The sequence below is a fragment of the Anopheles cruzii genome, chromosome 3 (assembly GCF_943734635.1).
Source record: "Anopheles cruzii chromosome 3, idAnoCruzAS_RS32_06, whole genome shotgun sequence".
Lineage (NCBI taxonomy): Eukaryota > Metazoa > Arthropoda > Insecta > Diptera > Culicidae > Anopheles > Anopheles cruzii.
Genome location: NC_069145.1, coordinates 77,355,571 through 77,383,474, shown reverse-complemented (window position 1 = coordinate 77,383,474; position 27,904 = coordinate 77,355,571). Strand labels below are relative to the sequence as shown.

Here is a 27,904-nt window from a genome sequence, read left to right as displayed (position 1 = left end):
TGCTTACAGGGCGGTTCTTCTGTACAGACGGAGAAAGGATCTCCGGTGAATCCGGCTTCGCACTCGCAGATCGGACTGTGCTTCACCACCGTACACCGTGCGTTAATACCACAAGAGCCTACACAGGGATTAGTACACCGCTCGTTGACGCAGGCCTGCGTCGCCGGACACTCGGCGTTCAGCACGCACTCCGGGCGGCAGTTCGGTGCGCGGCCGACGTAGTTCGGCAAACACGAACAGGCCGGCGTCGCCCCGACGGCTCGGCAGACGGAGTTTGGTCCACAGGGCGACGGAACGCACGGATCGACCGGATCCTGCACCACCGGCGTTTCTGTGCGGCCGGAGCGAGCGGAATGGAAAGAGCGGGAGCGAGAAAGCAAGAAAGCACGAGAGAAAAATACATAGAGAGAGAGAAAGAAAGAGAGCAAAGAGCAAGAAAGCGTAAGCGTAAGGATAAGAGGAAAACAATCGTGAGGTGAGTGAACAACTCAACCGACCACAAAAAAACGCTGCGTTCCCATCCGTGTGTGTGGTTGTCCTCGTCAGCGAGGGGCCACACCACGAGAGGGAGGCCAGCAACAACAACAATGCGCGCAACAATGCGACGCTCGCTTACTTTCGACTGGCACGCAGCGCACAAACGGATCGCCGGTGAAACCGAGCGAGCAGCTGCAGATCGGGTTGTGGTTCACCACCTGACAGCGGGCGTTCAGGCCGCACGTGCCCGGACACGGGTCCGCGCACCGCTGCCCGACGCACGCCTTGTCGAGCGGACACTCCGAGCTGACGGTACACTCCGGCCGGCAGCTCGGCGGCGTACTGACGAACCCGGCCTGGCACGAGCAGACCGCGTGGCCGTTCGCCTCCCGACACACACTGTTCGGTCCGCACGGGGACGGCGAGCAGGGGTTGAGCGGAGGATCGTTTTGCTCTGCAAACAACACAAGGGGGATCAGTAAAAAAAAACTACGATCGAGCTGGGTGCGATCGGCTCACAAGGCCTTGGCCGAGGCCCTCTTACTCGGTTGGCACTGCCGGAACGGGTCGCCGGTGAAGCCGGGTCGACAGGAGCAGCTGGGCGCGTGGTTCACCACGTGGCACTCGGCGTCGATGCCGCAGACGCCCGGGCACGGATCCTGGCAGCGGTTGTTCACGCACGCGCGCACCCGCGGACAGTCGCTGTTGGTGACGCACTCTGGCCGGCAGCCACTGTACGGATCGCCGAAGTACTCCGGCGCGCACGTGCACGATCCCGCCCCGTTGCGCTCCTTGCAGACGGCGTTCGCTCCGCACGGTGATGGACTACATGGGTTACGTGGCTCGTCACGATCCACTGTTACTATACCGAAGATTAGGAGAGAGGTACGTTATATACAAACACACGACTAGCTACATACAAGATACCACACAATCCATATGCACACAAATATACACACACAAACTATCGAATAGAGCAAAACTGTACAAACATATTATACACATAAATAAGTACCAGGTCCAAAAGTCGAAACTTGAGATTGTGTAAACAGATGGCTCTAGCTGGCAATTTGGTCCTCCTTATTATGATCTTTTTCATTGCCTTTCTGCTACCTGCTGAAGAAAACTGCTACCGAATCGCATCAAATGCTTGTCGAAGCTTACGGTGAAGATCGCAGCCTCCAAAAAAGTTTTAAGGATGCTGAACTACAACAACATTTGGACGAGGATGACACACAAACGTAATAACAACTGGCGCATCAGCTAAATGTGTCTCAGTACGCCATATCTCAACGTTTGAAGGCCCTGGGAAAGATCCAGAAGATTGGAAACAGAACTGAACGAAAAAAAGGCAGGAAAATCGAAAATTCAAATGTGAAATTCTGCTCGCCAGATCGCGATTGGAGTAATTTCTTCGATCGTGATCGTGATTGGGGATGGAAATTTGATTCATTTTGAGAATCAAAAAAAAAAAATCATGAGTCAGCCCGGGAAAACCATCAAATTCAACTGTAAAACCGTATATACTTGGCAAAATGACAATGCTGTGTGTCTGATGGCACCAGTTGGGTGTGGTGTACCACAAGCTCCTAAAACCTGGGGAAACCATTATTACAGATCGCTACCGACGACAAATGATCCATTTAAACTAGCGATGGCTATGGCTAAAATAGAGTTTTTAATTTCAATGCAATAAACAGGTTTTTTGTTTTAAATCTCATTTTCGACTTTTAGACCTGGTAGACATGCTCGCGCTGATGTGGGCATGGACTAATTACAGCATGCAGGTCGGGTCGCGCCGCGTCCGGAAGAAGCGATCGGGTCGTTCTTCGTTTCCCGGCGACGCACCCGCCATTTCCGGAAACCTTAGGAGCTACTGAGTATCTACATGTAAACACATCTACACAGTTCACATCGCGATCTCGTGCAGCCGCCGCCACCGGTCGTTGTCCCGCTGTCGCGAGGCGGGCAACGGCCAGAACGGAGCGACACGATTCTCGCCGGTTCGATAGTGCGCAGGATAGCGCGCGTAAGGATAGTGTGAAGGTAGTATAGTTGTGAAAGGTGAAGAGATAGCTTACAGGGTATGACTGTACACCCGGAAAAGGGATCGCCGGTGTATCCGGCCTGGCAGGAGCAGGTGGGCGAGTGTTCGATCACCCGGCAGACGGCGTTCGGTCCGCACGAGCCCGGACACGGGTCGGCGCAGCGCTCGTTCACGCACGCCTGGCTGCCCGGGCACTCCGCATTGATCGTGCACTCGGGCCGACAGTTCGGGGCGCGGCCGATGTAGTTGGGCAGACAGGAGCAGGCAGGGACACTGCCCACCGCCACGCGGCACTGCGAGTTGGGCCCGCAGGGGGACGGAAGACAGGGGTCTACGGGTTCCACCGCTTGCTCCACTTGCCCTGGAAGATGGGGACGGACGGAGGACCAGACCACGGAAAGAGAAAGGAGACGCGTGTCAGTGACGAGGTGAACCAGCAAGAAGACCCAGGGGAGGACATCCGCTTCAGCTTACTTTCTTCCGGGACACAACGCTCGAATGGATTGCCCGTGAAGCCGGACGGGCAGCTACAGATGGGGCTGTGCTTCAGCACCTGGCACCGGGCATCGAGACCGCACGTGCCGGGGCACGGATCGACGCACCGCTGCCGGATGCACGCCTTGTCCAGTGAGCAGTCGGAGCTAACCGTACACTCGGGCCGGCAAGCTGGCGGCGTGCCAATGTAGTCACCCTGACAGGAGCACACGGCATGCCGGTTAACCGTGCGACACGCACTGTACGGACCACAGGGCGAAGGTCTACAGGGATCCGAGGGCGTATCTTCGATTTCTGAACGGCGGTGGATGGCGAAAGAGAAAGGAAACAAAACCAAAAGGGGAGGTCAAGACATGAAGTTAGACGGGTGGACTGCCGCGATGGACGATGCGGGACGTACGTTTCGGTATCTCGCGGCATCCTTGGGACGGGTTGCCGGTGTATCCGGGCAGACACGAGCAGGAGGGCGAGTGGTTCATCACGAAGCACTCCGCGTTCGGGCCACACATGCCGGGGCACGGGTCGACGCACTTGTTGTTCAGGCAGGCGCGCGTTTTCGCGCAGTCCGAGCTCAGGACGCACTCGGGCCGGCACTCGCTGTACGGATCACCGAAGTAGTCCTTCAGACACGTGCACGACCCGGCGTTGTTGCGCACGTTGCACTCGGCATTCACGCCGCACGGCGACGGATGGCACGGGTTCACGATCTCCGGTTCCCGGTCGACTGGCGGGTTGCCACAGAGGAGACAGAGGGGGAAGATTAGCGTTTGGACAGGAGGAGATTGGTCGCTGCAGGCCCCAGGCTTACTTATGATAGGAGCACACGACACGTAGGGGTCCCCGTTCATCCCTTCCACACACCGGCAGCTGGGCTGGTGGTGCTGGACCGAGCAGAACGCATTGGAACCGCAGGAACCGGGGCACGGGTCAGCGCAGCGCTCGTTGATGCACGCCTGCATCGGCGTGCACTGCGAGTTGGCGGTACACTCGGGGCGACAGTTCGGGGCCCGCCCGACGTAGTTCGGCAGGCAGGAGCAAGCGGCCGTTCGGCCGACCGCTTTGCACTGGGAGTTCGGCCCACAGGGCGACGGAACACACGGCTCAACCGGTGTGTCCTCCACCACGGGACGACCTGTGATCGGCCCGCAAAAAAAAAAAACCAGGCGAAAACCAGAGAACGGATATTACAATGGGGAGGTCTCGGGGGAAGTTACGGCGCGGGCTTACGTTCTTCTGGGATACAGCGCACGAACGGATCGCCGGTGAAGCCGGCCTTGCAGCTGCAGATCGGATTGTGGTTCACCACCTGACAGCGGGCGTTCAGACCGCACGTACCCGGACACGGGTCCGTGCACTTGCTCCGGACGCACGCCTTGTCCAGCGGACACTCCGAGCTGACCATACACTCCGGTCGGCAGGACGGCGGCGAACCGACATACTCCGGTTTGCAGGTACAGACCGCGTGGTTGTTCAGAACGCGGCAGACACTGTTAGGACCGCAGGGTGACGGTTGGCACGGTTGCACCACGGGAGGTTCCTCGCGAACTGTGTGTCCATCGACCAGCAGAGAGACAAGACAAGAAACGAAGAATTGGAAGTAGGTTCAGTTGAGGGTTTAGGAGAGTGTAGGCCGACGGAGACGGAGAGCGGACACGGGTGGGGGGCATGATCTTACTTTCGGGTCGAGGTTTACACTCGGTGAACGGATTGCCCTCGTAACCGGGTGGACAGGAGCAGCTGGGCGAGTGGTTCACCACGTGACACTCGGCGGCAAACCCGCACGTACCCGGGCACGGATCCCGACACTTGTTGTTGACGCAGGCGCGCGTCCGCGGGCAGTCACCGTTCATGACGCACTCGGGCCGACAGCCGACGTACGGATCGCCAAAGTACTCCGGCGCACACGTGCACGATCCCGCCCCGTTGCGCTCCTTGCAGACGGCATTGGCCCCGCACGGGCTGGGATTGCACGGCATTGGCGGTTCCTCGTGGAAGACTGCAGATGGGAGGGTAAGTGTTGACACCGGACGCGTTAGGGTTGGTTGGGTCCACCACAAAGAATGGGGGTTTAATGGTTATCTAGGTTTTGTGTTGCCAGGCGGCACTCCTGGGGTTAAGCGTGCCGCTGGACTTCTAGTAGTCTACGTAATAGTTCTTTCGATCGATTCAAAGCCGGCGAAGCGAACATACGATGGAGTGAATCCGGCAAGAGGTCAGGTAAGCGACGGTCGAAGGGTTTTTAGCAGATAAGTAATCGAAATGCCTTCAACACGCATTAATAAAACACCTTTTTCAAGGCATGGTTGGGGTACGATGAGCAGTAGCATTACTGACGAGAAGGACGGCCAGAGGCGGAAGGGCAACTTGAGTTATCGCTGTGAGGCTTTAGCTTGCATTTCATGTTGCGGTGTCCGATCGTATGGTGCGTGTGCGTGAGTGTGTCTGCTTCAAAAGAGCAGAAACGGTGTTCCTGGGTGCCAATGTGTGTGTGTGTGTGTTACATTAGCATGTTTGTCTGTAGAAAGCGAACCAACAGGGCGGCAGTGAGACCAAGGATTAGTTGGCGCAAGCACAAGAGTTACCCAAGTGACGTCATTCACTCGCCACTCAAACGATAAAAGGATCCGGTCACGATCGGACAGGGCGCCATTCAAGTTCGTAACGGGCGAAGCAAGGATTCAGCATCAAGCAAGCAGCAAGCTGCGGCGGCTTCGCCAAAAAAAGGGCTTACTCTGGATGACGTAACATCCACTGAACGGATCCCCGGTATGACCGGCGGCGCAGCTGCACATGGGTTTGTGAGCGACCACCGCACACTCGGTGTTGACCCCGCACGACCCAGCACACGGATCGCGGCACCGCTCGTTGATGCACGCCCGGACCATGGGACACTCTGAGTCGACGCTACACTCCGGCCGACAGGCGGGCGGCCGACCGACGTAGTTCGGCAAACAGGAGCAGACCGCCCGGTCATTGTGGACCCTGCACGCCGCGTTCACACCGCACGGTGACGGTTGACACGGGTTCCTATATTCATCGTCCACCAGTGGTTGCTCTACAGTTGGACAGTTGGATGGAGAATGAATCAGTGCCCGGGAAGGACGAACAGACGCGGCTCGGAAGCAGGTGGAGCGGGCGCCCGTCCACCAAGCGAAAAGCGACCAGCGAATCAGTTGGTTTGCCTAGCAGCCTAGCGGAGCGAAGTAGCGAGGGGTAGTGGACGGGTCCACCCAAGGGAACTGTGTCTTACTTGGCTCCGGTGAGCACTGAACAAACGGATCACCAGTGAAGCCGGGCTGGCAACTGCATATCGGGTTGTGGTTGACTACGCGGCACCGGGCATTCGCACCGCACGTACCCGGACACGGGTCGATGCACCGCTGGTTGAGACAGGTCCTGTCGCGAGGACACTCACCACTGATCAGACACTCGGGGCGACAATTGGGCGGAATACCGGAACAGCTGATCTGGCACGAGCAGACCGGGTGGCCATCGAGCACCCGGCAGATACTGTACGGACCGCACGGGGACGGAGAGCAGGGATCCGTGGGGATTCGGGCGGGTAAGTCTGTAGCCACCGATCGGTCAGAACAGCGAACAGAGATAGTGACAGCGATATATAGGGACAGCAGCAGGAACGGAACAGAATAGAAGAGAGAGAACAGAGAGAGTTGGGTGTGTATGGTACACGGTTAGTGAAGAATGGTGAACTCCCAGAACCGGGTGAGGTGAGGGCGCACAAAGGCGTGCGGTGCGAGGAGCTTACTTTCTACCACTATCGGATGGCAAGCCTGTGACGGATTGCCGGTGTAGCCGGGGCTACAGCTACAGGTGGGGGAGTGGTTATGTACACGGCACACGCTGCGCGGACCGCACGTGCCAGCGCACGGGTCAACGCAGCGCATGTTGACGCATGCCCTGGTGTGCGGGCACTCCGAGCTCTGCACGCACTCCGGTCGGCAGTTGACGTACGGATCGCCGAAGTAGTTGGCCATGCACGTGCACGAACCGGCCCCGCTGCGCTCCTGGCAGACGGCGTTCGCCCCGCAGGGCGACGGATGGCACGGTTCGAGCACTTCGTCGCGTCTAATCACTACAACAAAGTTGGATACGATTATCATCATGCGGATGGGAAGGGAATTATAACGACAACAACAATTTACGCCGACCCGTCATGGGGCCGTTACGGGTTAACACCAACAGCAGGTTAGGTTCGGAGCGAGCGCCGCCGAGGGGCAGCTCCCGCTCCGGAAGCACTTGGCTGTACTGGGTGTACTTACCGACTTGGCTGCACCCACTGTACGGGTCGCCCTCGTAGCCCTCGTTACAGTAGCACTCGGGCCGATGGGCCCGCGTGATGCACTGCGCACCGTAGCCACAGGAGCCGACGCACGGGTCGCGGCACTTCTGGTTAAAGCACGCCCGGTTCGACGGGCAGTCCTGGTCGGTTTCGCACTCCGGCCGACAGTTGGGCGGCGTGCCGAGCATACCGGTCGCACACGTGCAGACGGCCCGGGTACCGATCTCCCGGCACTCTGAATACGCCCCGCACGGGCTGGGCCGGCAGGGGGCCGCAAGCGGTTCGACCGGTTTCGGGGAACACTGCTCGAACGGATTGCCGACCATATCGCGCAGACAGCTACAGAACGGCTTGTGGTTGATGACCTGACACTGGGCATTTACACCGCACAGTCCCGGGCACGGATCGACGCACCGCAGATTGACGCAGGCCCGATCGTGTGGACACTCCTCGCTACCCGAGCACTCTGGCCGGCAGGCGGGTGGCGTCCCGCGGTATCCTTCCGCGCACGAGCACGTTGGCCTTCCACCGACCACGCGACACACACTGTTCGATGGGCAAGCTGCGCACGGATCCTTCGGTTCCACCGGTGGTCCAACGTCTCGCCGGCAACCCCGGAACGGGTCGCCCACGTACCCGCGGGCACACTCGCACACCGGGATGTGGTTCGCCACGGTGCACTCCGCGTTGGCACCGCATACCCCGGGGCACGGATCGCGGCAGTGCTGGTTGACGCACGCCGCCTGGCTCGGGCAGTCCGAGTTAAGCACACACTCCGGCCGGCAGCCGGTATTGTACGGATCGCCCCGGTACGGTGAGATGCAAGCGCAGCGGGCGGCTCCATTGTGCTCGCTGCACACGGCATTCTCGGCGCACGGACTCGGATAGCAGACGTCGCGATGCGGTGGAACGTCCCGCGGTACCAGCGAGCAGCCAACGAACGCATCACCCTCGTACCCGGCCCGGCAACTGCAGAAAGCCGAGTGGGCCACGATATGACAGTCGGCGTTGGCGCCGCACGCGTTCGCACACGGATTCTGGCACCGCTCGTTGATGCACGCCCGGTTCTGAGGGCACTCCGAGCTGAGGACGCACTCCGGTCGGCATGCGGGGGGTGTTCCGATAAAGTTCGGCTGACAGGAGCACGTCGGTCGGCGGCCGTGCACCTGGCACAGTGAGTTCGGTCCGCAGGGTGATGGGTCGCACGGGTTCCGCTGTTCGATCGGTGGACCGGGTTCGTTCTGTCGCGGAGCGCAAATCACGAACGGGTCGCCCTCTTGGCTGGGACCGCAGCTGCAGATCGGGTTGTGGTTCAGCACCTCGCAGCGCGCCCCGACACCGCACGTTCCCGGGCAGGGATCGGCACACTTCAGGTTGATGCAGGCTCGGTTCTGTGGGCACTCCGCGTTGATCATACACTCGGCCTGGCAGGCGGGTGGAACCCCACGGTACCCGGGCAAGCACGAACAGAGCGCGTAACCGTCCGGTGTCGTGCGACACTTGCTGTTCGGTCCGCACGGGTTCGGATCACACGGTGTACTGTCCGGTGGGGGTAGGATGCTACGTTCGGTACACGCCACCAGCGCATCGCCCGTGTGGGTCGGCGGACAGTAGCAGATTGGCAGGTGATTGACCACCTTGCACTGCGCCCCTACACCGCACGCGTTCGTGCACGGGTCGACGCACCGCGTGTTCACGCACGCCTTCCCTAGGGCACAGTCCGTGTTGACCACACACTCGGGCCGGCAGCCGATCAGCGGGTCGCCGTAGTAGTTCTTCTTGCAAACGCACGCCAGCACACCGTTCTGCTGCTTGCACTGCGTGTTTGCACCGCACCGGATGCTGTCGCACGTCTCGCGAGGACTTTCACGCGGTGTACATTGCTCGTACGGGTTGCCGTGCATCTCGGGCGGACAGTAGCAAACCGGGCGGTGCCGTTCGACGGAACAGAGCGCATTGTAGCCGCACGAACCCGGGCACGGGTCCTGACACTGCGACTGCAGACACGCCAGGTTGAACGGGCAGTCGGTGTTGAGCACACACTGCGGTCGGCAGCGCGGATTGTGGACGGCATCGGGTGCTACGCACGGATCACACAGCGCCACATCGTTACCGTAGATCGAGCAAACCTCTCCGGCGCCGCACGGGTCCGAAGAGCAAGGCTGGCGGGTCATGTTGCGCTCCTCCGGTATCGGCACGCACTGCACGAACGCGTCACCGGTGAATCCGGACGGACAGCGACACATCGGGGTGTGATAGCTGACGCTACACTCGGCATTTACGCCACAGACCGTTCCGAGGGTGCACGGGGCGACACAGCGATGGTTGACGCACGACTTGTCCGGTGTACAATCCGAGTTGAGGTCGCACTCTGGCTTGCAGCCCTTGCGCGGATCGCCCTGGTAGTTGGGAAGACACTTGCAGACCGGACGCTTGCTGCGCGTCGTACACTTGGCATTCGCACCGCACGGGCTCGGATTGCAGGCATCGCGGGGTCTTTCGTCTGCTGCGTAACACTGGATGGCCGGGTTGCCGGTCAACCCAGCATCGCAGAAGCACACCGGATGGTGTCCTTCGACCCGGCAGTGCGCTCCTACGCCGCACGATCCCGGACAGGGATCGGAGCACCGCAGTCCAATGCAAGCCCGGTCGGCGGTACACTGATCGTCGGTGAGGCACTCGAACGCGTGGCAGCCGGATGTGGTCGGATCGCCGCTCAGTCCCGGTGGGCACCGGCAGCCGGGCGAACCGTCCTCGAGCAACACACACTCGGCGCCCGGTCCGCATGGGTTCGGTTCGCACACCGAACGGGGCTGCTCCACGCATCCCCCGCCGTACGGATCGCCGATATAGTTCGCCTTACAGTAGCACTGTTCGCGCCCTTCCGCCACGTAACAGTCTGCGTTCGGCCCACACGGCCCCGGTTGACAGAGTTCTGGTGTCACCACCGGCTCGACACAACTACGGTAGGGATTGCCACTCAGCCGGTCGGGACAGTAGCAAACGGGGCTGCGGGACGCATCGCACACCGCGCCGAACCCGCACGGATTCGGATCGCACGGGCTCGTCGGCTCCACGCAGCCACGGATCGTGTTCGGACTCTCGATATACCCGGGCACACACGTACACTTGGCGTACCCGTTGCCCAGCACGCTGCACTGCGTGTTCGGTCCGCACGGTGACGGCACGCACGGGTTCTGGGGCAGTGTGCAGGGCGTATGCGGCGGATTTCCTTCGTACTCCGGCAAACAGAAGCAGGTCGGCTGGCCTCCGATCTTCCGGCAGCCCGAATTGGGACCACACGGATTCGGCAAACACTCGTCTCCCTCGGGTACTGCAATAGATCGATCGAGACCGGAAATGAGAAATGGGAATGGGTCGCGAGGGTCGGTTTGATACTTACTGCAATTTTTGAACGGATTGCCGGTGAGTCCACGGGGGCAGAAGCATACCGGGCTGCCGCGATCCACCTCGCACATCGCGCCGACACCGCACGGATTCGGTTCGCACGGGTTGGACGGCGGGTTGCAGCCCACGCGAGCGTCGCCCCCGTATCCGGGCGGGCACCGGCAGACGGCCTTGTGACGCTTCACGTCGCACATCGCATTCGGGCCGCACTGACACGGCGACGAGCAGCGGCCACCGAGGCACGCCTCGTTATCGTTACACTGCCGATCCGTCAGACAGCCCTGGTGCTGCGTGCACTCGACGTACGCGTTCCCCGTGTACCCGGGCTGGCAGCGGCACTCGGTGCCGTGGTTGACCGCGTAGCACTCGGCATTGTCGCCGCACGACTCGCCCTGGCACGGATTGATGCATACCCGGTTCAACCGGTCACACAGCTTCTCCGGCGGACAATCTTCGTTGTACTGACACACCGAACCGGGCGCAATGACTGTTGGGAAACGGGTGGGGGTGGTTCAATATCGGTTGTCGGAACTAAAGCATGATGTCGTCGCCTAGATGTGATGCGCGCGCGTCTTTCGACATCACCCGGCCCGCTTACGGGACGGTTCGGGACCTACCTGGTACGCACTGCACAAAACCGTTCCCGTGATAGCCGTCAATGCAGCTGCAATCGGCACCGTGGTTTGTGTTGATGCAGACCGCGTTGACCGTGCAGGGGTTCTTCACATCGCACGCCCGCTGGCACACGTTACCGACACAGGCCTCCGTCAGTGAACACTCATCGTGGGTGGTGCATTGTACTGGATACGGTGCCAGAAAACACGGAAAGAGAGTGGTGTGGTTTGGTGGGTTGTGATCAGTGTGCACGTATTTACACGATTGGTTGGGAGTTTAAATTCAAAACTAGAGGTGAAGCACTCGTGTGTAAGTAACCGAACGACAAGTGCAAAAAAGGGGTTACGTGAGAAATGAGTTGAGCTTTTGTACAGGGAGAGCTGTAACAGTGTGTGGAAAGCACTAGAAGCGTTAGAGTGGTGGTCGATGATCTTACTTGGCTGCAAGGCGCTGCACTTGATGCTCGGATTACCCTCGTGCCCGCGGGGGCACGTGCAGACTGGCCGGTGCATTTTCGGCTGGCACGTCGCCGTCGGGGCGCAGACCCCATCGAACAAGCACGGATTTTCGCACAAACCCATATAGCAGGCCTCCGCGTCCAAGCAGTCGTTATGCGATTGGCAAGGCTCGGGTATTTTCGGTGATCCAGGTGGCTCTGTTTAAGGTTAATCATAATTAATGAAAGCATGGCATTAGTTGGGCGTGGGTCAGTAGTCTGCTGCAGTGCTGCTGCATGGAATTGAAACGAGCTGCAGAAGAGCTAGAGGAACTTGGAAAACATAGGTGACGAGAAATCAAACATAGGTGAAAACAGTATTGCACAAAACAGAGAAAGGTTTTGAGTGTGGTCATTAGGAGTCAGTAAAGTTAAGCAAGGTGTAGAACGTAGTAGTGGAAGAAGAAGAAAGGGGTCAGGAAAAGTAAGTATATTTACAGACACAAAGAGAGAGAGAGAAAGATAGAGAAAGAGAGAGAGAGAGAGAGCGGAGTGAAAATTTTTCCGGATAGTGTAGGCAGCTGATAATACCTCTTGCACAGGGAGTGTTAGGGGGAAGGTTGGTTGAGTTACACAGTAAGGAACATCGTGACTGTACACAAACTTCACTCTCAGTGCACTCGGTTGTGGTATTGCAGGCTTTGGTGGCTGGCAGCGATGTTGTATTAAATAGCGGTTCACTGGTGTAAGTAGTGGTTATTAATCCATCCGTTGTAAAGTCATACTCTTCCGACACCGCGGCAGATTTGACAGTGGACGTTTCAGTGGAGAAATTGTGGATAGTTGTCGGTGTTGTCGATATTACAAACGTGTTACGACTTAGAGTTACAATGTTATACACCGGCATCTTGGTCGAATTTTCCATATCAGTCATATTGAAAACACTTAAACTAGGACCCGGTAAAAGATCAAGCGCAACAGCGGTTGTTTCGTCCCTATCGGCTACAGTTATAGTTTCTATAGTGTTTACAGGGCTTGTCTCATCTCTGACTGACGATCGATCTCGTACATCTATGGTTGTCGGCAATCCAGAAGTGTAAGCTGTTGATTCTGTGTCAGAAAAAGTTGTTTCTCTAGGATATCCTGTGGTGGTTTCATCCCTGACTTTCGATTGATCTCTAGGATATCCGTGGAAGGTGTCTTCCCTGACCGTCGATTGATCTCTAACATCTGAGGTTATTGGTAATCGAGTAGTGTAAACGGGTGTGTCTGTGTCAGAAGGAGTTGCTTCTGTAGGGTATTTTGTGGTTGCTTCATCCATGAATGACGATCGATCTCGTATATCTATGGTTGTCGGCAATCCAGAAGTGTAAACTGTTGATTCTGTGTCAGAAAAAGTTGTTTCTCTAGGATATCCTGTGGTGGTTTCATCCCTGACTTTCGATTGATCTCTAGGATATCCCGTGGAGGTGTATTCCCTGACCGTCGATTGATCTCTAACATCTGAGATTATTGGTAATTGAGTAGTGTAAACTGGTGTGTCTGTGTCAGAAGGAGTTGCTTCTGTAGGGTATTCTTGTGGTTGCTTCATCCATGAACGACGATCGATCTCGTACATCTATGGTTGTCGGCAATCCAGAAGTGTAAACTGTTGATTCTGTGTCAGAAAAAGTTGTTTCTCTAGGATATCCTGTGGTGGTTTCATCCCTGACTTTCGATTGATCTCTAGGATATCCTGTGGAGGTGTCTTCCCTGACCGTCGATTGATCTCTAACATCTGAGGTTATTGGTAATCGAGTAGTGTAAACGGGTGTGTCTGTGTCAGAAGGAGTTGCTTCTGTAGGGTATTTTGTGGTTGCTTCATCCATGAATGACGATCGATCTCGTATATCTATGGTTGTCGGCAATCCAGAAGTGTAAACTGTTGATTCTGTGTCAGAAAAAGTTGTTTCTCTAGGATATCCTGTGGTGGTTTCATCCCTGACTTTCGATTGATCTCTAGGATATCCTGTGGAGGTGTCTTCCCTGACCGTCGATTGATCTCTAACATCTGAGGTTATTGGTAATCGAGTAGTGTAAACGGGTGTGTCTGTGTCAGAAGGAGTTGCTTCTGTAGGGTATTTTGTGGTTGCTTCATCCATGAATGACGATCGATCTCGTACATCTATGGTTGTCGGCAATCCAGAAGTGTAAACTGTTGATTCTGTGTCAGAAAAAGTTGTTTCTCTAGGATATCCTGTGGTGGTTTCATCCCTGACTTTCGATTGACCTCTAGGATATCCTGTGGAGGTGTCTTCCCCGACCGTCGATTGATCTCTAACATCTGAGGTTATTGGTAATCGAGTAGTGTAAACGGGTGTGTCTGTGTCAGAAGGAGTTGCTTCTGTAGGGTATTTTGTGGTTGCTTCATCCATGAATGACGATCGATCTCGTATATCTATGGTTGTCGGCAATCCAGAAGTGTAAACTGTTGATTCTGTGTCAGAAAAAGTTGTTTCTCTAGGATATCCTGTGGTGGTTTCATCCCTGACTTTCGATTGATCTCTAGGATATCCTGTGGAGGTGTCTTCCCTGACCGTCGATTGATCTCTAACATCTGAGGTTATTGGTAATCGAGTAGTGTAAACGGGTGTGTCTGTGTCAAAAGGAGTTGCTTCTGTAGGGTATTTTGTGGTTGCTTCATCCATGAATGACGATCGATCTCGTACATCTATGGTTGTCGGCAATCCAGAAGTGTAAACTGTTGATTCTGTGTCAGAAAAAGTTGTTTCTCTAGGATATCCTGTGGTGGTTTCATCCCTGACTTTCGATTGATCTCTAGGATATCCTGTGGAGGTGTCTTCCCCGACCGTCGATTGATCTCTAACATCTGAGGTTATTGGTAATCGAGTAGTGTAAACGGGTGTGTCTGTGTCAGAAGGAGTTGCTTCTGTAGGGTATTTTGTGGTTGCTTCATCCATGAATGACGATCGATCTCGTACATCTATGGTTGTCGGCAATCCAGAAGTGTAAACTGTTGATTCTGTGTCAGAAAAAGTTGTTTCTCTAGGATATCCTGTGGTGGTTTCATCCCTGACTTTCGATTGATCTCTAGGATATCCTGTGGAGGTGTCTTCCCCGACCGTCGATTGATCTCTAACATCTGAGGTTATTGGTAATCGAGTAGTGTAAACGGGTGTGTCTGTGTCAGAAGGAGTTGCTTCTGTAGGGTATATCCATGAATGACGATCGATCTCGTATCTATGGTTGTCGGCAATCCAGAAGTGTAAACTGTTGATTCTGTGTCAGAAAAAGTTGTTTCTCTAGGATATCCTGTGGAGGTGTCTTCCCTGACCGTCGATTGATCTCTAACATCTGAGGTTATTGGTAATCGAGTAGTGTAAACGGGTGTGTCTGTGTCAGAAGGAGTTGCTTCTGTAGGGTATTTTGTGGTTGCTTCATCCATGAATGACGATCGATCTCGTACATCTATGGTTGTCGGCAATCCAGAAGTGTAAACTGTTGATTCTGTGTCAGAAAAAGTTGTTTCTCTAGGATATCCTGTGGTGGTTTCATCCCTGACTTTCGATTGATCTCTAGGATATCCTGTGGAGGTGTCTTCCCTGACCGTCGATTGATCTCTAACATCTGAGGTTATTGGCAATCGAGTAGTGTAAACGGGTGTGTCTGTGTCAGAAGGAGTTGCTTCTGTAGGGTATTTTGTGGTTGCTTTGTGGTCGATTCATCCATGAAACTGTTGATTCGATTGTTTCTCTAGGATATCCTGTGGTGGTTTCATCCCTGACTTTCGATGTCTTCCTGTGGAGGTGTCTGACCGTCGATTGATCTCTAACATCTGAGGTTATTGGCAATCGAGTAGTGTAAACGGGTTGTCTGTGTCAGAAGGAGTTGCTTCTGTAGGGTATTTTGGGTTGCTTCATCCATGAATGACGATCGATCTCGTACATCTATGGTTGTTGGCAATCCAGAAGTGTAAACGGTTGATTCTGTGTCAGAAAAAGTTGTTTCTCTAGGATATCCTGTGGTGGTTTCATCCCTGACTTTCGATTGATCTCTAGGATATCCTGTGGAGGTGTCTTCCCTGACCGTCGATTGATCTCTAACATCTGAGGTTATTGGCAATCGAGTAGTGTAAACGGGTGTGTCTGTGTCAGAAGGAGTTGCTTCTGTAGGGTATTTTGTGGTTGCTTCATCCATGAATGACGATCGATCTCGTACATCTATGGTTGTCGGCAATCCAGAAGTGTAATGTTGATTCTGTGCAGAAAAAGTTGTTTCTCTAGGATATCCTGTGGTGGTTTCATCCCTGACTTTCGATTGATCTCTAGGATATCCTGTGGAGGTGTCTTCCCTGACCGTCGATTGATCTCTAACATCTGAGGTTATTGGTAATCGAGTAGTGTAAACGGGTGTGTCTGTGTCAGAAGGAGTTGCTTCTGTAGGGTATTTTGTGGTTGCTTTATCCATGAATCTCGATTGTTCTCTAGGATATCCTGTGGTGGTTTCATCCCTGACTTTCGATTGATCTTAGGATATCCCTGACCGTCGATTGATCTCTAACATCTGAGGTTATTGGCAATCGAGTAGTGTAAACGGGTGTGTCTGTGTCAGAAGGAGTTGCTTCTGTAGGGTATTTTGTGGTTGCTTCATCCATGAACGACGATCGATCTCGTACATCTATGGTTGTCGGCAATCCAGAAGTGTAAACTGTTGATTCTGTGTCAGAAAAAGTTGTTTCTCTAGGATATCCTGTGGTGGTTTCATCCCTGACTTTCGATTGTCTCTAGGATATCCTCTGGAGGTGTCTTCCCTGACCGTCGATTGATCTCTAACATCTGAGGTTATTGGCAATCGAGTAGTGTAAACGGGTGTGTCTGTGTCAGAAGGAGTTGCTTCTGTAGGGTATTTTGTGGTTGCTTCATCCATGAATGACGATCGATCTCGTACATCTATGGTTGTCGGCAATCCAGAAGTGTAAACTGTTGATTCTGTGTCAGAAAAAGTTGTTTCTCTAGGATATCCTGTGGTGGTTTCATCCCTGACTTTCGATTGATCTCTAGGATATCCTGTGGAGGTGTCTTCCCTGACCGTCGATTGATCTCTAACATCTGAGGTTATTGGTAATCGAGTAGTGTAAACGGGTGTGTCTGTGTCAGAAGGAGTTGCTTCTGTAGGGTATTTTGTGGTTGCTTCATCCATGAATGACGATCGATCTCGTATATCTATGGTTGTCGGCAATCCAGAAGTGTAAACTGTTGATTCTGTGTCAGAAAAAGTTGTTTCTCTAGGATATCCTGTGGTGGTTTCATCCCTGACTTTCGATTGATCTCTAGGATATCCTGTGGAGGTGTCTTCCCTGACCGTCGATTGATCTCTAACATCTGAGGTTATTGGCAATCGAGTAGTGTAAACGGGTGTGTCTGTGTCAGAAGGAGTTGCTTCTGTAGGGTATTTTGTGGTTGCTTCATCCATGAATGACGATCGATCTCGTACATCTATGGTTGTCGGCAATCCAGAAGTGTAAACTGTTGATTCTGTGTCAGAAAAAGTTGTTTCTCTAGGATATCCTGTGGTGGTTTCATCCCTGACTTTCGATTGATCTCTAGGATATCCTGTGGAGGTGTCTTCCCTGACCGTCGATTGATCTCTAACATCTGAGGTTATTGGTAATCGAGTAGTGTAAACGGGTGTGTCTGTGTCAAAAGGAGTTGCTTCTGTAGGGTATTTTGTGGTTGCTTCATCCATGAATGACGATCGATCTCGTACATCTATGGTTGTCGGCAATCCAGAAGTGTAAACTGTTGATTCTGTGTCAGAAAAAGTTGTTTCTCTAGGATATCCTGTGGTGGTTTCATCCCTGACTTTCGATTGATCTCTAGGATATCCTGTGGAGGTGTCTTCCCTGACCGTCGATTGATCTCTAACATCTGAGGTTATTGGTAATCGAGTAGTGTAAACGGGTGTGTCTGTGTCAGAAGGAGTTGCTTCTGTAGGGTATCCTGTGGTTGTTTATCCATGACTGTTCGATTGTTTCTCTAGGATATGTCGTGGAGGATGTCTTCCCTGACCGTCGATTGATCTCTAACATCTGAGGTTATTGGCAATCGAGTAGTGTAAACGGGTGTGTCTGTGTCAGAAGGAGTTGCTTCTGTAGGGTATTTTGTGGTTGCTTCATCCATGAATGACGATCGATCTCGTATATCTATGGTTGTCGGCAATCCAGAAGTGTAAACTGTTGATTCTGTGTCAGAAAAAGTTGTTTCTCTAGGATATCCTGTGGTGGTTTCATCCCTGACTTTCGATTGATTCTCTAGGATATCCTCTGGAGGTGTCTTCCCTGACCGTCGATTGATCTCTAACATCTGAGGTTATTGGCAATCGAGTAGTGTAAACGGGTGTGTCTGTGTCAGAAGGAGTTGCTTCTGTAGGGTATTTTGTGGTTGCTTCATCCATGAATGACGATCGATCTCGTACATCTATGGTTGTCGGCAATCCAGAAGTGTAAACTGTTGATTCTGTGTCAGAAAAAGTTGTTTCTCTAGGATATCCTGTGGTGGTTTCATCCCTGACTTTCGATTGATCTCTAGGATATCCTGTGGAGGTGTCTTCCCCGACCGTCGATTGATCTCTAACATCTGAGGTTATTGGTAATCGAGTAGTGTAAACGGGTGTGTCTGTGTCAGAAGGAGTTGCTTCTGTAGGGTATTTTGTGGTTGCTTCATCCATGAATGACGATCGATCTCGTATATCTATGGTTGTCGGCAATCCAGAAGTGTAAACTGTTGATTCTGTGTCAGAAAAAGTTGTTTCTCTAGGATATCCTGTGGTGGTTTCATCCCTGACTTTCGATTGATCTCTAGGATATCCTGTGGAGGTGTCTTCCCTGACCGTCGATTGATCTCTAACATCTGAGGTTATTGGTAATCGAGTAGTGTAAACGGGTGAGTCTGTGTCAGAAGGAGTTGCTTCTGTAGGGTATTTTGTGGTTGCTTCATCCATGAATGACGATCGATCTCGTATATCTATGGTTGTCGGCAATCCAGAAGTGTAATGTTGATTCTGTGTCAGAAAAAGTTGTTTCTCTAGGATATCCTGTGGTGGTTTCATCCCTGACTTTCGATTGATCTCTAGGATATCCTGTGGAGGTGTCTTCCCTGACCGTCGATTGATCTCTAACATCTGAGGTTATTGGTAATCGAGTAGTGTAAACGGGTGTGTCTGTGTCAGAAGGAGTTGCTTCTGTAGGGTATCTTGTGGTCGATTTATCTATCCAATCTGACTGTTCGATTGTTTCTCTAGGATATCCTGTGGTGGTTTCATCCCTGACTTTCGATTGATCTTCCCTGACCGTCGATTGATCTCTAACATCTGAGGTTATTGGTAATCGAGTAGTGTAAACGGGTGTGTCTGTGTCAGAAGGAGTTGCTTCTGTAGGGTATTTTGTGGTTGCTTCATCCATGAATGACGATCGATCTCGTACATCTATGGTTGTCGGCAATCCAGAAGTGTAAACTGTTGATTCTGTGTCAGAAAAAGTTGTTTCTCTAGGATATCCTGTGGTGGTTTCATCCCTGACTTTCGATTGATCTCTAGGATATCCTGTGGAGGTGTCTTCCCCGACCGTCGATTGATCTCTAACATCTGAGGTTATTGGTAATCGAGTAGTGTAAACGGGTGTGTCTGTGTCAGAAGGAGTTGCTTCTGTAGGGTATTTTGTGGTTGCTTCATCCATGAATGACGATCGATCTCGTATATCTATGGTTGTCGGCAATCCAGAAGTGTAAACTGTTGATTCTGTGTCAGAAAAAGTTGTTTCTCTAGGATATCCTGTGGTGGTTTCATCCCTGACTTTCGATTGATCTCTAGGATATCCTGTGGAGGTGTCTTCCCTGACCGTCGATTGATCTCTAACATCTGAGGTTATTGGTAATCGAGTAGTGTAAACGGGTGTGTCTGTGTCAGAAGGAGTTGCTTCTGTAGGGTATTTTGTGGTTGCTTCATCCATGAATGACGATCGATCTCGTACATCTATGGTTGTCGGCAATCCAGAAGTGTAAACTGTTGATTCTGTGTCAGAAAAAGTTGTTTCTCTAGGATATCCTGTGGTGGTTTCATCCCTGACTTTCGATTGATCTCTAGGATATCCTGTGGAGGTGTCTTCCCTGACCGTCGATTGATCTCTAACATCTGAGGTTATTGGTAATCGAGTAGTGTAAACGGGTGTGTCTGTGTCAGAAGGAGTTGCTTCTGTAGGGTATTTTGTGGTTGCTTCATCCATGAATGACGATCGATCTCGTATATCTATGGTTGTCGGCAATCCAGAAGTGTAAACTGTTGATTCTGTGTCAGAAAAAGTTGTTTCTCTAGGATATCCTGTGGTGGTTTCATCCCTGACTTTCGATTGATCTCTAGGATATCCTGTGGAGGTGTCTTCCCTGACCGTCGATTGATCTCTAACATCTGAGGTTATTGGTAATCGAGTAGTGTAAACGGGTGTGTCTGTGTCAGAAGGAGTTGCTTCTGTAGGGTATTTTGTGGTTGCTTCATCCATGAATGACGATCGATCTCGTATATCTATGGTTGTCGGCAATCCAGAAGTGTAAACTGTTGATTCTGTGTCAGAAAAAGTTGTTTCTCTAGGATATCCTGTGGTGGTTTCATCCCTGACTTTCGATTGATCTCTAGGATATCCTGTGGAGGTGTCTTCCCTGACCGTCGATTGATCTCTAACATCTGAGGTTATTGGTAATCGAGTAGTGTAAACGGGTGTGTCTGTGTCAAAAGGAGTTGCTTCTGTAGGGTATATCCATGAATGACGATCGATCTCGTATCTATGGTTGTCGGCAATCCAGAAGTGTAAACTTTGATTCTGAGAAAAAGTTGTTTCTCTAGGATATCCTGTGGTGGTTTCATCCCTGACTTTCGATTGATCTTCCCTGACCGTCGATTGATCTCTAACATCTGAGGTTATTGGTAATCGAGTAGTGTAAACGGGTGAGTCTGTGTCAGAAGGAGTTGCTTCTGTAGGGTATTTTGTGGTTGCTTCATCCATGAATGACGATCGATCTCGTACATCTATGGTTGTCGGCAATCCAGAAGTGTAAACTGTTGATTCTGTGTCAGAAAAAGTTGTTTCTCTAGGATATCCTGTGGTGGTTTCATCCCTGACTTTCGATTGATCTCTAGGATATCCTGTGGAGGTGTCTTCCCCGACCGTCGATTGATCTCTAACATCTGAGGTTATTGGTAATCGAGTAGTGTAAACGGGTGTGTCTGTGTCAAAAGGAGTTGCTTCTGTAGGGTATTTTGTGGTTGCTTCATCCATGAATGACGATCGATCTCGTACATCTATGGTTGTCGGCAATCCAGAAGTGTAAACTGTTGATTCTGTGTCAGAAAAAGTTGTTTCTCTAGGATATCCTGTGGTGGTTTCATCCCTGACTTTCGATTGATCTCTAGGATATCCTGTGGAGGTGTCTTCCCCGACCGTCGATTGATCTCTAACATCTGAGGTTATTGGCAATCGAGTAGTGTAAACGGGTGAGTCTGTGTCAGAAGGAGTTGCTTCTGTAGGGTATTTTGTGGTTGCTTCATCCATGAATGACGATCGATCTCGTACATCTATGGTTGTCGGCAATCCAGAAGTGTAAACTGTTGATTCTGTGTCAGAAAAAGTTGTTTCTCTAGGATATCCTGTGGTGGTTTCATCCCTGACTTTCGATTGATCTCTAGGATATCCTGTGGAGGTGTCTTCCCCGACCGTCGATTGATCTCTAACATCTGAGGTTATTGGTAATCGAGTAGTGTAAACGGGTGAGTCTGTGTCAGAAGGAGTTGCTTCTGTAGGGTATTTTGTGGTTGCTTCATCCATGAATGACGATCGATCTCGTACATCTATGGTTGTCGGCAATCCAGAAGTGTAAACTGTTGATTCTGTGTCAGAAAAAGTTGTTTCTCTAGGATATCCTGTGGTGGTTTCATCCCTGACTTTCGATTGATCTCTAGGATATCCTGTGGAGGTGTCTTCCCTGACCGTCGATTGATCTCTAACATCTGAGGTTATTGGCAATCGAGTAGTGTAAACGGGTGAGTCTGTGTCAGAAGGAGTTGCTTCTGTAGGGTATTTTGTGGTTGCTTCATCCATGAATGACGATCGATCTCGTATATCTATGGTTGTCGGCAATCCAGAAGTGTAAACTGTTGATTCTGTGTCAGAAAAAGTTGTTTCTCTAGGATATCCTGTGGTGGTTTCATCCCTGACTTTCGATTGATCTCTAGGATATCCTGTGGAGGTGTCTTCCCTGACCGTCGATTGATCTCTAACATCTGAGGTTATTGGCAATCGAGTAGTGTAAACGGGTGAGTCTGTGTCAGAAGGAGTTGCTTCTGTAGGGTATTTTGTGGTTGCTTCATCCATGAATGACGATCGATCTCGTACATCTATGGTTGTCGGCAATCCAGAAGTGTAAACTGTTGATTCTGTGTCAGAAAAAGTTGTTTCTCTAGGATATCCTGTGGTGGTTTCATCCCTGACTTTCGATTGATCTCTAGGATATCCTGTGGAGGTGTCTTCCCTGACCGTCGATTGATCTCTAACATCTGAGGTTATTGGCAATCGAGTAGTGTAAACGGGTGAGTCTGTGTCAGAAGGAGTTGCTTCTGTAGGGTATTTTGTGGTTGCTTCATCCATGAATGACGATCGATCTCGTACATCTATGGTTGTCGGCAATCCAGAAGTGTAAACTGTTGATTCTGTGTCAGAAAAAGTTGTTTCTCTAGGATATCCTGTGGTGGTTTCATCCCTGACTTTCGATTGATCTCTAGGATATCCTGTGGAGGTGTCTTCCCTGACCGTCGATTGATCTCTAACATCTGAGGTTATTGGCAATCGAGTAGTGTAAACGGGTGTGTCTGTGTCAGAAGGAGTTGCTTCTGTAGGGTATTTTGTGGTGTTTTCATTCCTGACTAACGTTCGATCTGCTACTTTTATAGGTTTTTGCGATCGAATCGGAAAAGGTGTTGTTTCTGTATATGCAATTGTTGTATTTTTTTCTGGATAATTTGTGCTTTCGTTTGCCTCAAGTATTGTTACATCAGTTGTAATTAATTGTTGTGTGGTATAATTTGCCTGATCAAAAAATGATGTGCTATCTGTCACATATTCAGTAGTTGTTCTAAGGTCAAATTTTGTCGACGTTTTCGCATCGCCGTCATTTTGTCGCAGTATATCTTTTGTAGTGGATTCGGTTTCGAAACTAAAGTCAGTCGAAGTAACGGTTTGTGCAAGTTCCTTATTTGGGTGTTCTGTAATTTGTGAGTCTTCTGGTAGCTTATCAAGGTAACTAATTGTCGACGAAGCCATCGCTGTTTTGTTAGTTTTTCTATCCTTTTGAACCACTGTGCCGGCTGGCGTAATTGTTATCAAAGTTTTACTTTCGCTTTCTTCAGTGGTAAGTTCATTGGTATCACTGCTGATTTCTAGAGCATCCCGAGTAGTGGTAAAATCGCCTGCATCACTTGTTAAACTCTCCGTTCCACGCTCAAACAAAGCGGTTGTTATTGCTGTGCTTGTTATGCTGTTAGCTGTTGTCATAGGCTCTCCGTCGAAAACCTCGGTTGGATCTGTGCTATTTACATCTGGATAAGTGTTGGTTGTTGTGTTCGTTTCTGTGTTACGTGTTGTTTTTTTTATCAAGACAAAACACAAATAAAATTGAACTGTAATTAGTCTGAGCTTTTTACAAAAACTTATGCACAATTGGTTGTTGAGTATGGATGGCTGGAATGTGTTTCAATGGCTTTCAATGTGTTCGCGATGTATGTGTGATGTAGATGTCGTCGAGTAACGAAAACTAAAAGCAATGGTTAAATTTTGCAAGTGATATTCAGCCAAACGGGTGCACTATAAACACAGTGGTGGATTAGATGGTGCCACTATCATTGCCGTGTTGGGTAAGAAGATGAATACCTTGAACTTACGTTCGTGATGCAATCTGCTTGTATCGTTTCCAACACATAAGCCGAGCGACAGAGTAGAAGCAAGCCAATAGGAATAATGGGGATCGAACTAGCTAACTAAGAATGGAACTAAGAATACTAGCGTAGCGGGATCGAATGTGGTGAATAAGTCGAAACAAAATAATCATCCTTAGCATCGGCAGGTTTGTCTGATTATATATAATCGTATTGGTATGCGGCGATTTGGGGCGAAATGCGCATGATTGTGGCGCGGCAGAAAATACTTACCCTTTACACACCCTCCAGTGATAGGATCGCACGGAATTCCAGGCGGACAGTGCTCGCAGCCGGTCGTACGGTCGGTATCCTTCTGAACGCAATTGCATCCATCGCAAAGCTGTCCCGAAAGGCAATCAGAACTCTTCGTACATTGACACACTACAATTCAGAACGGAGAAAACGTTTCGAATCAAATTATGCTCTCCAAAGCAGGCACACCGTGTCGGCGGTACTTACGCTTCACACAAACTGCTTCATGATTTTGCACTTCGCATTCTTCCTCGGCATCGCAAGGATTGCCCGATCGGCACGGATCGACGCACACTCCGTTGATGCACGACCTCTCCGGTGGGCACTCATTGCTATGGCGACATCCAAGCTCTGCAATACCCGAAAAAAACGTTATAGTCACCACAGCAACAACAGAACCGACAGAGAGAAAGAATGATGCAAGTTTTGCATCTCAGTTGATCGATTGGAAACAGGTAAATTACTTGAATAAAATTCATAGAATAGATTACATTTCAAGCAAATAGTGATGGTTGTACACATGCAAATAATATATTTGCTCGAACCCTTCCCCCGATACAGCGCGAGTGGCAAGCAGTCATAGTATCTAGCATTAGCGAAAGCTTTGTTGTTAGTGCTTATTTTATTAACCATTTCCCCTCACCAGTGAAGACCCCTTTCGTGAAGTGTAGGACTATAACTAAAAAAAGTGCAGACAGCAGCTCATGCAAAACAGGTACACTTCAACGTTCTTCCGTTTGTGAGTGCTACTTAAAAACGCGGATACATACACTACCGTATACTTCCCACACGAGAAATACACCCCCTACGATCTAAAACACTTTTATACGTCCATTCTGACAGAGGAAGAAGAGAGGAGGTATTGATGGATCTCTGATCTCAGGAGAGTTTGTCATGCGGCTGCAGCGGTCTGTTCTGCAGTAAGGCACCTTCTGGTTTTTGGTGTGTGGGAGCCATTCGATGAAGGATATACTCCGCAGTCCAGTACTCAAGGACCACGACGATGAATAGTGATGAACCAAAAAGTACGGTAAGAGAGCGCATTGCCAAGATTCCAGATCGATTGTATGGTTTTGTTCAACTCTAACCAGACAAACACCCATTCTCGTCGGTACGTGGATCAGCAGTGCAGCACCAGCAAAGCTGACATGGTCGCGGTAGATCTTCAATTTGGAACCAACAAGATATCGTCTACGATAGTAGAAGGGAGCAATTGCTGGTGGTAAGCCACAGCTTACCAAAAAGCAACACAGGGAAAACAGAGATGGTGATGGTGGATGGCAACACGATAGTCAATGTAGGAGGCTAAAATGGTTGACTACTACAGTAAGGTAAATAGATTTCTAGACAAACAAACATCTGCGTTTACCATGCATTGTACTAAAAGTATATGAATTGGGGCGGGTGGCGTCACTTTGCTAGGACATCGAATCGCATCCCGCACCCGACGCACCGCACTTGAGGCTGTCGTATCGGTTTGCCGAATGTTTCTCTGTAGCGGTGAGTGCGATTGTGTCCTCCGCAGTTCGCAGCACCGTAGGCGTGCAGGAAGAGGAGCAGAAAAAGAGAGAGGAACCCAAGTACTTGAGCGGAAAGGGGAAATGGGTTCGAGAGATAAACGAAACATTCACGAGATCAACCGCGCACAATAATCCACGGACCGCTTTGAATGGATGCCCAACTAAACAGGATAGATAGTTTTTGGTTGCGTTGAATGAATTTGGGTGTGGTGTTTTTGATATATTACCTGGTGTTTTCATACAATCAACGCTGTAACCGGTGCCGGTATCGCTATTGCACAAGCACATGGGGGTATGATTCAAGGTCTGACAAGGAATATCCTGAGGGCAGGGATTGAACTGAACGCATGGATCGGTGCAGACATTACCGCTGCACGTTTCATTGGCCCGACAATCTTCCGCCACGTGACACTGAATGCTTTCGTACAGCGGCCGAACGGTCGTCCCCATGGGATCCAGCGAGTAAGGCATAGTAGGGGTGCGCCCTTCGGCAGGTGTTGTTCTTGAGGTGGATTTGATCGTTAGACCGAGGGTTGATTCGTCTTCATCGTCACCATAGTCCTCGCCATCATAACCCGAGGTGGACAGGGGTAGGCTACGATCATCCAAAACATACTGCTCGGTGACAGTCGTAACCGTATCCTCCGTCGTGGTTGTAGTACTCGCCGTAGTCATACTGGCAGTGGTTCGCCTTTTGGTCGCCAGCGGCGTTACGGTGGCTTCACTTTTTTGCTTCAACTCGTAGTGCTTAGACGGCGACGTTAGCTCGACGAAATAGTCATCGATCGGGGTAGTGATGGCCGGTAAAGGCTCATCACTGTCATCGGGTTCTTCCAGTTCGGTAGACTTTCGATCCTGCTTCGTGAGCGTATCCACATGGCTGCCTGGCTTGGCGGTGGTTTGATTCGTTTTCGGAAGCCCTTTCGTTGTGCCCGTAGCTTCGTCCAATGAGGTTTCCACCTTTTCGGTCGTGGTTATTTTTTCACGACCCAACGGTGTGGTTGCAGTGCTGACACTAGTAATGCTTTCGGTGGAGAGATTCTGTGATTGTGGGCTCGTGCTAACAATGCTAACTATGTCGACAGTTACGTTGCTTTCGGTATCAGCAGCCATCGTGACGGTACTATCTTGCGACGAGTCCGAGGCCAACGTGCTGGACACCATGCTGCTTTCGTGTGTCGTCTCCGTTACCACGGTTGTCGTATCGTCCGGCTCGCTGGTGGTAAACTCGTCTGACCGATCAATTTTCTGTCCCTCAAAGTAACCCTCAGGATATTCGCTGGTACCTTCGGGCGGTTCGGGTGTGCTGGTGGGCGGTGTACTAATATCACCGTCCAATCCCACGCACAGCCGCAAAGGGTTTCCGGTGAAACCGGGAGGACAGGAGCAGACGGGAAGGTGTGCTTTCACTGTGCAATGCGCCCGTACACCACAGCCAGACCTACACGGATCAACACAAAGGCCGACTAAACAGTGTAATTTTTCGCCGCAGTCGGAGTGCTCCGAACAGTTGACTCTCTTCATTTCATGAGCTTTCTCTCCTTCCTTTTCTTCTTTCTCAACAGCTGCGAAAGTAAGGTTTAAGTAGTTGTGTGAGGTTACAAATAGATACATTCAAGTACATTGGTACACAAATATTTTACAGACTTCTTTTTACATTTAAACACAGGTAGCGATAGGTACATTGGTAGAAAGTATTGTAACAGCGTGCGCGTGTGTGTGTATGCGCATGAGAAAAACACAAAACACAACACAAACGCGCGAAGAAAAAAGAGGAAACACAAGAAAAAGGACGAGAAAATATAGAGTGAAACAAGGAGTCGTAGAACAGAAAAAAGGCAAAGTGAAGAGTCCACTTCAAGTGGTAGTAGTTGAAAACTCCGCGGTGTATTCTTGCAGCCGAGTGCAACAGATTACACAGTCCACGGATGGTGACTATTATGTACACAGACCAGTGCACACCGCTGAATCATGCGATATGGGTGCTAGTCACAATGAGCAACAATGAGCTTGATTAGTCCACAGAGATGAAGCGGACAGAAACACACAGAAACGGACCAGTGTGGATGGAAAGAAGGAAATAGAGTAGGAAACAGACAGACTGACAGCCAGCCCCAATTTGCAAACAGTCGGAAACGGGTCTGAACACTGTTGGTGGTTGGTCGGTTGGCCAAAATGTTGCAATAGATGGCCGCGATTGGCGCATTTCAACTAAGGCATTGTGATTTCAACGACTATTGCTTGATTTCTCCAATTAGTTTCACCGATGGTTTCGTAAAGTCAGATGAGACGGTAGACTTGGTTCGAGCGTGTGTTGAAATGAGTTGTGACCAGGTAGG

The 27,904-nt window shown here is 51.1% G+C and overlaps 1 protein-coding gene across 1 annotated transcript in view; it reads right to left on the bottom strand.

The window, feature by feature from the left end:
• LOC128269881 (uncharacterized) overlaps nucleotides 1–27,904 on the bottom strand; it is a 122,453-nt gene that overhangs the window by 13,304 nt on the left and 81,245 nt on the right. The window contains 18 exon segments of the mRNA XM_053007285.1: nucleotides 8–331; nucleotides 617–931; nucleotides 1,022–1,339; nucleotides 2,559–2,885; nucleotides 2,999–3,304; nucleotides 3,420–3,731; nucleotides 3,819–4,151; nucleotides 4,247–4,556; nucleotides 4,672–5,015; nucleotides 5,751–6,046; nucleotides 6,242–6,587; nucleotides 7,565–7,574; nucleotides 7,919–10,653; nucleotides 10,723–11,258; nucleotides 11,341–11,527; nucleotides 11,779–11,997; nucleotides 24,025–24,174; nucleotides 24,253–24,396. Coding sequence (XP_052863245.1) covers nucleotides 8–331; nucleotides 617–931; nucleotides 1,022–1,339; nucleotides 2,559–2,885; nucleotides 2,999–3,304; nucleotides 3,420–3,731; nucleotides 3,819–4,151; nucleotides 4,247–4,556; nucleotides 4,672–5,015; nucleotides 5,751–6,046; nucleotides 6,242–6,587; nucleotides 7,565–7,574; nucleotides 7,919–10,653; nucleotides 10,723–11,258; nucleotides 11,341–11,527; nucleotides 11,779–11,997; nucleotides 24,025–24,174; nucleotides 24,253–24,396 — 7,512 coding nt within the window.